At 41.1% G+C, this 14,314-nt stretch overlaps 2 protein-coding genes across 10 annotated transcripts in view; both read left to right on the top strand.

Annotated features, from left to right (window-relative positions):
• Positions 1-2,035: 2,035 nt before the first annotated feature.
• Positions 2,036-11,918, top strand: LOC108244398 (SRSF protein kinase 3). 5 transcript variants are annotated; one of them, XM_017430576.3, is made up of 15 exons: positions 2,036-3,512; positions 4,594-4,845; positions 4,929-5,037; positions 5,122-5,209; positions 5,458-5,545; positions 6,362-6,468; positions 6,600-6,762; positions 6,915-6,940; positions 7,049-7,105; positions 8,151-8,520; positions 8,606-8,703; positions 9,984-10,091; positions 10,160-10,284; positions 10,359-10,451; positions 11,314-11,452. In XM_017430576.3, the coding sequence occupies exons 1-14, from the start codon at positions 3,497-3,499 to the stop codon at positions 10,447-10,449; spliced, it is 1,698 nt and encodes a 565-aa protein (XP_017286065.1). In that variant the 5' UTR covers positions 2,036-3,496; the 3' UTR covers positions 10,450-10,451; positions 11,314-11,452. The 5 variants fall into 5 exon arrangements, with proteins under 5 accessions (XP_017286065.1, XP_037831201.1, XP_037831200.1 ...); XM_037975273.1 differs by having other exon boundaries at positions 2,037-3,512; positions 6,362-6,445; positions 6,652-6,762; positions 10,212-10,284; positions 11,314-11,918; XM_037975272.1 differs by having other exon boundaries at positions 2,038-3,512; positions 4,613-4,845; positions 10,212-10,284; positions 11,314-11,918.
• A 144-nt stretch (positions 11,919-12,062) lies between these two features.
• Positions 12,063-14,314, top strand: part of comtb (catechol-O-methyltransferase b) — a 13,655-nt gene continuing 11,403 nt past the window's right edge. For 3 of the 5 annotated variants that reach the window (XM_037975276.1, XM_037975274.1, XM_037975277.1), the window contains exon 1: positions 13,288-13,425. Coding sequence is in view for 2 of the 5 variants with exons in the window: in XM_017430577.3 (XP_017286066.1) it covers positions 13,255-13,425 (171 nt within the window). In the remaining 3 variants the exon portion in view is untranslated. Of the gene's footprint in view, positions 12,280-13,253; positions 13,426-14,314 lie in introns of those variants that run through there. The other 2 variants (XM_017430577.3, XM_025009198.2) reach the window with 2 other exon arrangements.

Consider the following 14,314-nt stretch of genomic DNA (forward strand, 5'->3'; position numbering starts at 1 on the left):
GGACAGTTTTGCAGAGCTTTTTTCTGGTGCTGCCTTTCTGCAACCCAAGACAGGTGACTTTTGCAATGTGGTGCATCCTTATCTTTAGAAACACAGACACAACCAATGACAACAAGTCGGAATGATGATTGTCAATGCCAAATTGTGTCTCCTCAATGTGTTCCCCAAGCTGGAAAACATCTTCTGTTCCATTCTCTTCACAGACGATGTGTGTGACGGAGGACAGCTTTGGAGGTTGCTTTGGTGAAGCACCACGAATCACCCTCTCTGCAGCTCTCACCACCTTCACTACACCTTGTGAGGGAATCACTAAGCCGTTATTGTTCTTCAGAGTGAGAAGGTGGTAGCTCTCATCAAATGAAGATGGTGCAGCATCTTCGATCAAACAGACACGACACAGGTCACAGCTCAGTTTACGCAGAATCTACAAAGCCAGACAGTGACTGTGTATGTGGATTATATTGCACATGTTTTCTGACTGCCATTGCATCCAAAATGAGTGCAACAAATCCATATTTAGCCTGGTCTTCCTGGCATCTTCTCTCCAGCATATCCAGCATCATCTTGTTCAAGCCAGGCTCGCCATCCACTGAACACAACCACCTGTAAAAATTAGGAGGAGGAGCAGCAATATTTAACACATATGCAACATTAAATTACAAGGTTAAATAAAAAAAATCTGTTGGGCAACATAAAGGCTACCTTTGTAATGTGTGCGGATGTGGGAGGGGAAATCTTTGCTTCTCTCTAAGGTATTTGTATGCCTTTGGGCCATGGAGATGAAGTGTGAGGGCAAACTCTCTACATTCCTTGGAGTATTCATGGCCCTGTTTCTCCATAAACTCTAGCTGCAGATCTGACAATTTAAGAGGGAAAAAGATAAACTCCCCTTCTGATATAGCTCCGGAGACAAAAAGCATATGACAAAAAAATGTTCATGAATTTTTAAGTATTAATTTGGACTTACCAGAGTAGAATTCAAGCCGTTCTTTCAGTTCCTCATTAATGAGATTTTTTTCACTCAACTCCCCCAACAGTGACTTTACTGTGGTCTTTGCCCTCTTCTCTCTGGCCATGGTGTTTTTCTTGTCCCGCTCCAGATATTCTACTCTTGCCAAGGCTTTCTGAAGTTTTGCAGTGACAGCGGTAAGAGAAGCTGGCAAAGCATAGCAATGATCCTATAAACAGAGGGATGGACATCACACATCACTTTGACACAACTATGGCACACATTCTTTCATACAACAGCAGCACTGTGTGTGTCTTCAACTGTGTGTTGGTTTTATTTGTGAGAACATTCAACATGAGCGTTAGAAAACAAGTTCGATTTTAATATGGCCACGACTATTATGATATGATGTTTACAATAGAAATACTCACATCATTAGACTGAGGTTGCAGGTCTGAACTACAAGTTTCTGGGCCATCCAGAGAGGCCACAGACACACTAGCTTGAGCTTTTGTGGAGGTTATTGTAGTCCTGAAGTTTTCAACCAACGTAGGAGGGACGCCCCATACAAGATGGCCGCCGGATTTCCTGCGCCGGAGCAGCCAATGCGGGGTCTACTCTTCTATTATGTCTATGCAGGGTCAGCCCAAGGCCTCAGGCTTCAGCCAATGAGAGTGGACGTACAATAACGGGCCTCGAGCGCGAGTGTATGTGGGCGTGGTTTATCGTAGACTGAGATAAGTGCAATGGCGAGCAAGATAAAGGTAAACGAGATGAATTATTTAATTTCTCACTCGTTTTCCTTAATGTCTTTGGGGGACAAACTGGAAGTGAAGAGGTTGGGAGCAGATAGATCCAAGAATATTCAAAGTTTTCCTTTGACCTGGTTTCAGTGAAAGGACTGGCTAACAGCAAGTGTAGCTAACAAATCTTTAACGAGGTGGTTATTAACATTTTTGGATCCCAGAAAAGTTGTCAGAGTGAGCTTCTCTTTAAATAAGGTAGGATTCATTTTAAAAAAGAAGCACTTTCCAACATTGCATGTCTTGTTTGATTTTACCTTATCAGTGTGATCGGTAATTGTGTCAAGGAGTGTGGTGCAGTGTTATGCAAAGCTGTTTGACTGGTAAAAATCATCTGAAATGATTATAGCTTTAAACTCTTAATGCAGGAGAATGAAGTATTGGACAACTGACAGAGGCTCTGTGTAAGCTTGGTTTTTGTTGGTGGTTTGTTTTAAGGCCTTCTTTGGGATGAAAAAGAACATAATGTCAATTTATAGCAGGTTTTCTTTATTTCAAATTGGATGCTTCTGTTGTTGGAATCCAAACTGCAGTGTTTTATTATATACTGTATCTATTAGCCCACCCTACAAATATCACCACCACTGATGCTGAAGTACTGTGGGACATTTCAAATTGAATAGCGAAGCTTGGTTTTGGATAATATCTGAGAAAAGTGCCCATGCAAAAAGAAAAAAGAATGTTCAGTTTGAGTTTAGTCCTAGTTTTACCATAGTTTTTTTTTCAAATGTAAGGGTGGTGCCATATTGTTTTTGCAGGAAGGAAGCGGGTTCTGTGTGGTACTGCCCTCTGCAGGTGTGTTATAATAGGTTTATATTATTTGAATCACAGACTGTACAGAAAAATACTGACATGTCAAAACAAGAAGATTTCTGTAGAAATTTTAAAGAGTGTCACTGCAGCAACATCAACATCCTCTACATCACTTTTATTTTAATCTAAACCAAAAAAAAAACCCAGAAAAAAAAGAAAATATTTTGATGTATAAACTGCATAAGAAGTGTAAAGCAAGCCAAGATTAAACAAAGCTGCTGCCAGTGGCTCACTGTGATCACCATGGTAACAGCACACCGGCGTCTGACAGTCACAAGAGCAAACTGCAAAGTAAGCCTCAAATAAAAAGTCACTGAGTGAAAACTGTAAGCTGCAGCTAAAATATTCTTCAGCCGTGACCAGCAGAAAACTGATGGCGAATTTTTTGATGTTTCTCCTGTTTTATGTAGAAAGTCACAAGTTAAAATAGAACTTGTAGTTTTGAAGAGAATATCTGGTGAGATGCATGAGATAATTCACAACATTAGTCTGAAAGTGTGGCATGAAATGGAGGCAGGGGATCTGCATTTATTCAAGGAATGCAAGGCCTTTAATTTTAGGTTAACTTTAGGTTGACACAGACATTATCATAAATACTATCCTTTTAAATCTTCACTACCTGGTGGTGGGGTTTTTTCAGCACAGAGGTACGATAAACCCTTAAAAAGGGAGAAAGAGCTTCTTACTCCTCTGAAAGTCCAACTGTTGGCTTCATGTTGTTGTGAAACATGTCAGCAGGAGCACCAGCAGGGTTTTCTATTCTCAGACCCTCCTCTCAGGGAGGAATGAGAACTGAACCGCTTCACTCCGCCGCTCTCAGGTCCACAGACTCTGGCTCGCTTCTTTTCCCTCCTTGCTGACATTTTTAGTTGTTTATTGGTACCTGTCTTCTTTTTCCCAAACACGGAGAGGGCTCGTGTTTGAGCTGCCAATGAGCATTTTATTAGGTAAGGCAACAACAAGGTCATTATGATAGCCAGAGGAGTGTTTAGGAGTTAGGTTTTACTTCTAAATACAAACACTCCTTCTGGCCTTGAAGAGGGCTAAGCTAAAAAAAACTTTTAACCTAAGGCTAATGGCAAACATGAATGTAACTAATCTATAACCGTCTTCACTAAATGCTTTAGAGCTGACTTTGAAAATGATTCTTTACTGTTTAATGTTGGGTTTTTTTTCAGCCTACTTGTTGCTCTTCGTAGTAGACCAATGAATTTATTACTGTAGAACATGATTTTTACATTTTATTTATTCAGGAAAACGTTAATATGAAACAGCTAAACTTAACTTTTAGTGACTGATAAACTCACTTTATCCTCACAAAAACAAATAATGTGAAATACTTTTGATTAAACAAAAAAACCTAAGAAAAATATATGTGTGTGTTCATCACCTGCTTGAAATATTCCACAGGATTTAAAAACATGTTAAAAGTGGCCACATGATCGTATTTGTCGTTTTTTTAGCAGACAGAGATTTGAAAAACAAACTAAAAGCCGGGCTATAGAAATGCTCCAGAAAATATGAGTTTTGTCATTTTTGCAACGTATCAGAAACTAATGTACAGTTGGGTATGGTGTTGGGCTTTTATTGTGAAGTACAGCTCATTTTTGGGACATTTAAGTATTTCTAAAGTGAGATGACTTAAGTTTTGACTTGAATTTCTCCTGTTAGGGACAAAGAAACATGTCAAACTTTTTTAAATTTATGACAGAACAACTGGTTTCAGAAAGATCTGAAAGCTCCTGACTTAGTTTGAACGTCTAAATGTTCCTGCTGTCCGAGTCTAGTTGCGGCTGGGTCTGCATCGGAGGCTCTTCACGCTGACATGCCATTCATTCAGCTAAAAATAAACACACACACTTTCACCGCTGCTCGGAAAATGTCATTGCTCGCAACCTGAAACAGCTGGTGGACTCTTGTTTGGAGACACAGCTATGATTAAAGACCTTTTGTTTTGACTTTATACAAATGCCTTTTTTTGTAACTTTCTCCTCGGCTGCTGCTGCTGTCATCTTGGCTCATCTTTAGCTGCGTTCAATCTCACCAGGCTCCAGTTAAACATGTCGTCATCCTATGCAGCGGCTATATCAGCTCTTATTACATCCAGCTCTCTCAACCCACCCATCAAACCCAGGCCCAAATCGTCCTCAAAACCAGCACCCAGTCCGAAATCCGACAAGGAGCCCCACCATCCTCGGGCTTCACAGAACCTTCCTCAGTCACCTGAGCCTCTGGGGTCTTATGATGAACAACAGGAGGATCCTGCCGACTATAACATAGGTAGGGGAGCCTCCCCCCGCAGCAATGAAATCCAACATGCTGATTGAGATCTTGGATTCAGTTTTCTTTGCTTTGCTCTGCAGGTGGTTACTATCCTGTGGAAGTTGGAGAAATTTTTGTTGATCGTTACCAGGTCGTTAGAAAGTTGGGATGGGGTCACTTCTCCACCGTCTGGCTCTGCTGGGACATGCCGTAAGTGAAAGGTTGCCCTTATGACCTTGCATTTAGGAGGCATAAACACGGCGGTAACTGTCTGCTGGAACTGTCTGATTGCAGGACGAGGCGTTTCGTGGCTCTGAAGGTGGTAAAGAGTGCACAAACGTTCACCGAGACGGCACTGGACGAGATCAAACTCCTTAAATGTGTCAGTGTAACCATGTTTTTCCCTTCTATTTAAAAAAGCCTTTCAATCTGTTGGAAAAATTTTAAAGGACTAATATATATCTAACACAACGAGCTGAATCATTGCTTGTTTGTGTTTATTTTATTTTACAGTTACAAGTTTATCTCATTTCTATTAAATTTGGACAATATTTTGTAATATGTCCTCATCACTTCTTACCCTTTCATTCCTTTATTTTTGTTGTATCATGTTGAATATCTGACCCTCAGGTGAGGGAGAGTGACCCCAAAGATCCCAAACGTGAACGAATTGTGCAGCTCATCGATGACTTCAGGATCTCCGGAGTAACTGGAGAGCGTATCCTTTACAGAGGGATCCATGTCATTTTATGACTGTAGGTGTGAGGGACATGACTGACGAGCTAATGGCTAGTCTGAATGCAGCTAAAATTGCATTGCTGCCGTCTTAAAACAGCTCCAGTCTCCAAAGCATTAAAGCAGTTTACATAAAGACCAAAACAGACCTTTACAGTTCTGTCAATTTCTCATATTAGGTTGATTTTATCTTTGAAAGAGGGTCCTGTCAGAAGGATACTGATAAACTAAAGATGGCTGGTCTGGTTGGACCCAGTTCTAAAATGTTTTTTGCCAACTTCGAACAACTAAATTCATAGCAGTTCATGCAACACTTTTCTTTAAAGCTTTACAGAGCTTTCAGCTTTGCATTACCCAGAACGGACTCAGACTGCACCAGAAATGTTAGTTTGCTTCTTTTGCTGCTGTTTGCACACAATAATAACCATAAAATCTGCAATTAACCATGGATTGATAAATCGAGAGCGGTGTAAAAATTTATAAAATGGCATTTGCCTGAATTATAACACTTTTTAGATTGGAGAGGTTTTATGTAGACCTATTTGGTCTTGGCCATGTTTAGCTGTTAGCTTGTTGTTCTGGTCCGAATTAAACAGTTTCTCCAAACTGAGTTCGTTCAAAGAGCTATCTGCAACAGGTAAGATATTAATTATTCATAACCTTACCACAGAGTCCCTTTAAAATGTCCAAAATACCCCTTTCCTCTTGACATCTCTTTGGCTTCTCATGGTCTTTATCAAATTCCCGAGACGCTTCAAACTCTCGGGGGCATGAAACAAGTTCCTCAGCTGTTTCCCAGACGTGTGCATGGTTCTGGAGGTTCTTGGTCATCAGCTGCTGAGGTGGATCGTTAAATCCAACTACACTGGCCTCCCCCTGCCATGTGTGAAGAGCATCCTCAGACAGGTGTTTTACAGTTTCTTACACCATCCTAACAAGTCATTTCCCCCCGTCTTTGACCACCGGGGGATGGATTATGTTCTGCTTTTGCTCCTTTTTGCCATAAGGTGATCATGGCTTCATGTTCCTTATTACAGGTTCTGCAGGGTTTGGATTACTTGCACACTAAATGCGGGATTATTCACACAGACATCAAGCCAGAAAACATCCTTCTGAGAGTCGATGATGAGTATATTGAAAAGCTTGCAGCCGACACCAAGCTGTGGCAGCTGCCTGTGAGTCCTGCCCTCGGCAGCTCAGGTGGGTGAAACTAGCCTGTAGCCTGTTTGGTTCTGCTTGTTGTGTTAAATCAGGGGAAGCTGTGAGCGTTTTGATGGACGCTGTCTTTCTCACGTATGTTTTACAATCTGCTCTTGTTTTTGTCCCTGCTTTTTTGTTCCTCTTCTTGCCAGTGAACACTGACTCCAGAGAAAAACAGGTGTGCGCCCTGATATCTATTCCTTTGTTATTATTTGCATTATTTTATTTTTCCTTTGTATTGCATTATGACCTTTAGCTTTCCTGCTATGATTCTGTTTTTTTGAAGCGTTTGTTCAGCGTGTTTGGGAAGCTGACTGGGGTTTTGCAGTCCCTTGGAGAATGGGTAAGGTGGACGTTTTCACTGACACATTTGAAGTGTATTTTTGTTGGCTGGAATGCAGCATGCTAACTGTGAGGCACTTCGTATTACACTGCTCACTGTTAGACCTTCGTATTATAACTTCTTATTGGTACAAACTGTGCTGAAGATTCTGCTGACGCATTTATAAGGGAAAAGACCCGTGCACGTGACGGATGTTACCTTCTGCTTGAAGAGAGAAGCAAATCCCAATCTAATCCCATTTAATCTGTATCATGTTTATTAGCTGTATGTGATGTTGCAATACAGTACATGCATGACAATAAATCAGTTCAGTTTTAAATATATGCCCTTGCTGCGCTCTAACAGTAATCTCAGTGTAATTTAGATGAAGTAAATCCAAATGTTTCCCTGGCCCGTTTATGTTTGTGGCACAGGATGGCGTTGTTTATTTTTTTAATTCAACTTTGTTGAATTAAAGGCCTATTTCCCAGCCCACACATCCATTTCAAATATTTCTATCATGAGTTATTGTATTATAACATGCATTTTGTAGCTCCCTACCCAGCATATTTTTAGCATATTTTTTATGTGATGTCTAAAACATGGCAAAAATACCCAGTGAAAGTGTACATTTTAACAACACGCATTTATTTGACTTCACTGGTCAGATTGTTCCTGACCTTATTCCCACAAAGAATAAGGAGACCAGTAGAACAGGGTGCCGTACAGACCATCTGAAGCAGACCTCTGTGTGGTTGTGTCTGGTGTGTGTCGGAGGAGACAACTGCAGGTTTTGACGTTCCTCCAACAGATGCTGTTGTGGTTTCATTCAAACTTGTTGTTAGCAACCTACGCTTGAACAGACTACAGACCAGCCTCGAAGCAGCGTCTGCAGCTCTAAACATGGTGATCTGTTGAAGTGTCCATTGAAGGAATGATAGGATAAACTCAGACTCACACTTGTTTGAATTGGCCTGATTTGCTGTTCTTCCAAAACAGGCCTGAGGGCTTTTTGATTCACTAAATTCCTCTTAGAGTTACTTTTCATCCCCCCCCCCCCAATCAGTCCAGCAAGGTCGCCAGGAGTCCAATCAAGCGGCTGGTGGGGAAGGACAGGAGCCGTCGAGGACAGACAAATCCAGCTGAGCAGAAACCAGACAAACCTCATGTGTCTCTCTCTGATGCTGCGGCTGCCTCCAGCACACATGGCTCCAGTTTAAATACAAAGCTCACAGGTCCTAGCCTCAGGATAAGGAGGCAGACTTTGCTATTTGAAGATGACCTGGACTGTGCCTCACGCAACCCCAGAGACTCAGTCTGCTCACGGCTGAACTGCAGCGTGGATGCTCCCACTTCTGTGTCCAGATCAGGGCTATTACACCAAACTGCAGGCGCAGTGCTTCCTCCACCCTCACCGCCCTCACCCTCAGCTCGAGGTCTGTCTCGTGAATTTGCTGTTAATCTGCTGTGATACAGACAACAAGTTGTCATTTTAACCACGAACCATCCTGTGTGTCTTAGGGGCGAGTGACCCTGAGGTAGCGTTAGACCTACTGAAGCCTCAAAGTGCTGACAAGATTCTCATCAAGATTGCTGATCTGGGCAACGCCTGCTGGGTGGTGAGCAATTAATAAGCTTAATCTGCACACACACCTCCAAAAGGAGATTATAATCAAATATTTGAACAGGATCTCATCAGAGAGTGTGTCCATCTGCTGTGGTTCAAAAATCCTCTGTTATTTTTTGCAATTGTAGCAAACTTTCAGGTCACTGGAATATAATTTACAACCAGAAAAGCCGATTTTCTCAGAAAGTTCAGTGTCACTGCTGAGTGCTGAATGACTTGAAGCTGTAGAAAAACTGTAGCTAAAAGCTAAAATGACCAAAACTGTAGCCAAAAGCTACAATCAGCAAAGAAATAAACTAAAGGATGCATAAATGGCAAATCATTTCAAGGATTTTTCAGTGTATTTCTATGGGGAAAATGTTTATAAATCTAGTCATAGCACACTATTCCCCATCGAGCTGAACATTTTCATATATCAGTGGCTAATAGCATGAAATATGTGGAAATAGTTTGTTGCAAACATGTATGGAAGAAACTATAAACAGGAAAAGAAGAGTGTGAATGTTGATTCAGCATTCAGCAACCGGTTATTTTTACTGAACAGTTGAATAGGTTTTGCAGCATGAGCATATTTTCTTTTTCACCTGAGAAACACGGCAGCTGTTTGTTGCCTTTAATGTGTGAGAGAGTTAATTTTAAATGTAAGGTTGATGCTATTTTCATGAAGGTCAGTTCACAATAAAAAGAAGAAAACATTCTTAAATATTACACATCTGTTGTCTTTTCTCAGTAAACGACAAACACCCTGCACTGTCATCACTCACATCTAATACAACTCTGACATACAGCATATTCTTACCTAAAACACGAGTTAGTTATTCCTACATATTGTCTCCTACCTTCTGCTTTTTCCGATCATTATGAAATTACCACCTAACAGAGAAAAATCAAATTTCCAGGAAAAACCATCCCACAGACTAGAGGGTGAATAACTAGAGAACGATGCATTAATTTCTCAGTTTCTTAGGCTCTTTAAACAAAATTTAACTGCTTTACTTTCACCTTGCAAGCCTTTATGTTAATCATTGATTTTTGTTCACATTTTCTGATCAGCTCTAGTTTATTAAAGCATCGTTGCTTTATTATATTCTCCTTTTAATGCAACACATAAGATCCTGAACCTCAAAATAGCCCGTCTTGAGATTTTGTCTTTTGGTTCTTACCAGCACCTCTCAAGTCATCGAAGAGCTTTAAAAGTTATAAAAAAATTTAAGATTAGCGTTCTTTATGGAGAACCGTATAAAAGCCATGTAATCATATTTTTGTTGTCAGCACAAACACTTCTCTGAAGACATTCAGACCTGTCAGTATCGCTCCATTGAGGTCCTGATCGGTGCTGAATACGACACACCGGCTGACATCTGGAGCACTGCCTGCATGGTGAGCTGAGCACCAGTGCACATGCTGTTTTTTTTAAAAAAAATATGTCCATATTTTTCATTTTTCAGTGTTTCAGTTCATCATTGCCAACATTTTTATCACTGTCGCCTTGTTTTGTTGGAGGCTTTCGAGCTGGCCACAGGAGATTATTTGTTCGACCCTCAGTCTGGAGCCGCCTTCTCCCGCGAGGAAGGTTTGTAGTCCACAATGGTCTTTTGTCTTTAAACGAAATAAATACGCCACACCATCCTTTTCATGTTCTTTCAGATCACATTGCCCACATCATCGAGCTGCTGGGACCCCTTCCGTCTCAGTTTGCCCTTTCTGGGAGGAATGCCAAACGCTACTTCAACCGTAAAGGTAAAAGCTGTTTGTTATAATGTTACAAATACAGTTATTCTTCTGTAACGCTCCTTTTTTTATTGCCCGTCACTGAAAGACAGATGATAATGTCTTTGCCTGTGTCTGTGTGTCTGCTTGTTAACCAAAATACTTCATGAACCAGTAGTTAAACTCTCATGAAGTAATCTCTGGATGAACATCTACAACTGGTTAAATTTTTGGAGTCAACCCGAATTGAGATGGTCGCCGCAGCTAACTGACCTTAGCAAACACAAACATGCCTATACCTCTGTCGTTTTCATAGATATTGCCCTAATTTCTGATGTGGTAGATGGAAGTCATCCTCAACACACACTCTGAGCACTAACGGATCTAGTCAGGTCTTGTTATATGGCATGAAATTAGTGCATGATGTTATTTGTAAGATTTTGTTCAAAATGGCTACAACTTTGTTCTTTCTCAACATGCGATGATTTTAGTTTAAAACTCTGGCATGAAAGACAACAGGTCTTTAATTTCTTTATTATTATTGCTTACTTGGCATTGTAACATTCATTGATTCATTATTTAAAACTCCATTTCATCACTTTCTTAAAGCCCTCCCGCTTGTTTCTGTGAAAAAAACAAACTGCCCCCCCTATCGCCATCACCCAGATAGTCAGTTCATGGCATTACTCTGCCTGACCGCAGGAGAAAAGTAGTCTGCATGCTGATACACGACGAACAAGCTGCTTCAGGTTCAGTAGTTTCCTTCCCTCACTGCCCAGCATGCATTTGCACATTTCGACAGGATAATCCCCTGAGGGGTCCTTTTTGTAAATGTGACACTAAAGAGGCGGTCTGACGTGCTCGACTAGCCAGCCCTGTTTCTTTTCCTCAGGACAACTGCGACGCATCTCAAAACTGAAACCTTGGAGCTTGGTGGAGATCCTGTTGGATAAGTACGAGTGGCCGCAAGAGGAAGCTGTCCGCTTCAGCTCGTTTCTTCTGCCTATGCTGGAGCTGCAGCCACAGAAAAGAGCCACAGCTGCTCACTGCTTGAAGCATCCCTGGATTGCCTCCTAAGAACACTCCAACTCTGTGTCCTTCAGAGCCCGGCTGACTTTTACTGTAACACAGGATGTGGTCATTTGTGGAAAGAACTTGGTGCTGGCATCAGAACGAACATCTTTAAGACCCGAGTTTTTTTCTTACTTTGACTTTTTTTTTTTTTTTGGTCTTTCAATGTTTTAGTAGCTGTCAAATTCAATTACAGCGACGACCAAAGAGATGAGATATTTGCCTTACTTAATAAACGTCTGAGTTTTAATAAACTGCCATTTGAATTATGTGGGTCAACGTGTTAATCAAGAACTGGTCCGGGAGGGTGGAGGTAGACCTTTCTGAGGAATAAGATAGACAGTTCATGGGATTGCTCTGTCTGGCCGCAGGGGAAACGTAGTCTGCATGCTGATACACGACAAACAAGCTGCTTCAGGTTCAGTAGTTCAGGAGAAAAAGGGCAAAACATCTAAATGGAAAACTGGGCATTTCCCATTTTCCAAGCATTTGTTCAGACGCCAGGAATTAATGGAAAGAAGTAGCTTGAACAGGAGTCATATTTTCATCCATTAACGGCCGAACAGGCGCAGCTCTCTCCGGGCATGTGACCGTGTCGAGTGTTAGCCTGCTGCACATTCCTTTCGTGCTCACATTCAGCACAGCTCCACGTAGGGGGATGGAAGGAAGGAGAGGGAGGAGTTAGGTCCGTGTAAACGCAGGCATATGTCTGGCTCTCAGAAAACTCGGGTTTTCTAGTGGCGACAGGAGGTGAGAAGAGAAGAGGGAACGCCGCCTGGGTATGCACGTAAGTCCAAAACAACAAAATGTTTAAGGAATGCATGAGTTGTTCAGTTCTTCAGAAGACTTTGTTCTTGTTCAGAGGAATTGTATTCCACTCTCAGTTTAGAAATGTGCACGTGCACTGGTGGAGAGCAAAAATGACATTTTTTGTGAGCATGCTGCTCAGTGGGAGTCCATATCAGTTGTAGCACATGGGGTTCTGACAACCTTTACCAGCTGTGTAGTTTTTTTTAATATTTAAGCTATAATTTGTAGCCTGTGACTAGGTGTTGTGTGTTTGTGCCTCTGTCATGCCAAGACTTCTTCTTTTCAGTTTTGTTTGTTTGGAAGGAGTCAGTATAAAGGTTGAAGTCTCAGTTCCCTGCCCATGTAAACACAGCTCTTAACCCCCAGCCAGTTGCCATGCAACTCAAACTCCAAATCAGAAGGGATTACCTCAACCACCCCTGATCTTTCACAGTTGCATTATTTGTGCCAGGTAGTCTCATTCCAGCCGTGCTGTTCACTGCGTTCCCACGGAAGGAGTTCCTAGTTAAGATTCAAGCTGTGCTTTTCTCCTCTTGCATTGCTTTTTTTTTTTTTTTTTTCTTAATCAATGTTTTTTTCTTAATCTCTCCGAGCAGAAACATTCCTCCTGACAATGGGATAGCCGCTCACAAAGCATTGTGTTTTGGCACAGCTGATATTAAAAGATTTTTTTACAATGATATCATTGTGGGTGTTGGTTTGACGACAGCAGCAGCTGGAAAACAGAAGCGGCTACAGTACTGTACCCTGCATAGTAAACACCCATCTCATTAGCTCAACACAAAGGGAGAGATGAGATGAGCTTAGACAGGAGAGCTGTTTGATCTTTCTTTATCTGATGTTTGCACTGTGTCTCTGCTTCATAATGCAACACTACTATATATACAGTATGTATACATATAAACTCTAATGATGTCGTGCTGATGTTTATGATTTCTGTTTTGGTTGCAGAATGTGGCTGACTCTTCTATACTGTGTCATCGGTGGGGCAGCTCTGCTGTTTGCTCTGTTCAGTTGGGTGATACCCTACATTGTGCAGTATCATCCAGGTTTGGCGATTTTTTGGCATGACAGGATTGAGGAGCGAGTGTTGGACACACTGACCCAGTCCACACGTCCCCAGGTGTGACTTCCCTCAGCATGCAGCTAACACAGTAACTAGTTATTTCCAACCCCAATTCTGAAAAAGTTGGGACAGTGTGTAAAATGCCAAATAAAAACAGAGTAAACATATCAAATGTTGAAACAAAGAATTTTTACCTTTTTTTTTTATTAAAGTAAGGTAATTTTGAATTTGATGACAGCAATGCATCTCAAAAAAGTTGGGTTCAGCAACAAGCAACAAGCAAGCAACAAAAGAATATAAAAGTAAGTGGTGCAAATAAGAAACAAGTTAATTGGTAACAGGTCAGTAAGAGGACTAAAGAGCATTTTAGAGAGGCTGAATCTCTCAGAAGTAAAGATGAGCGAAGGTTTGTCAGCCTATTCAAAAAAAGTTTTCCACTTTGTCTCAGTCCATTTTAAATGAGCTTTGGTTCAGAGAAGACAGCAGAGTTTATTGATGGTGTTCATATTTGGCTTGTCTTTGCCTGATAGAGCTTTAAGCAGCATTTATGGATGGTGCAGTGAACTGTGTTTACAGCCAGTGATTTGTTGAAGTGTTCCTCAGTCCATGCAGTGATGTCCAGAACAGAATCAGACCTGGTTTTAATGCAGCGAGGGCCCAAAGGTCACAGCATCTAATGTTGACTTTCAGCCTTGTCCTTTGAGCAGATTCTTCAAATATTTTCATGATATTATGAACTGTAGATGATGGGATATTCAAAGTCTTCTTAATTTTTGATAGAAACATTATTCTGAACTTGTTTCACTATTTTTAGATACAGTTTTTGAAGGCTGACAAACTGCTGGTGTAGATTCTCAGTCATCCAGGCCATTGTAAATTCAAAAAAAGTCAAAAAACAAAAACAACTGGACTTCTATTCTGTAGTTGAAGACGTTTCGCTTCTCAT

This window comes from Kryptolebias marmoratus, linkage group LG4 (genome assembly GCF_001649575.2).
Source record: "Kryptolebias marmoratus isolate JLee-2015 linkage group LG4, ASM164957v2, whole genome shotgun sequence".
NCBI classification, from domain to species: Eukaryota; Metazoa; Chordata; class Actinopteri; order Cyprinodontiformes; family Rivulidae; genus Kryptolebias; species Kryptolebias marmoratus.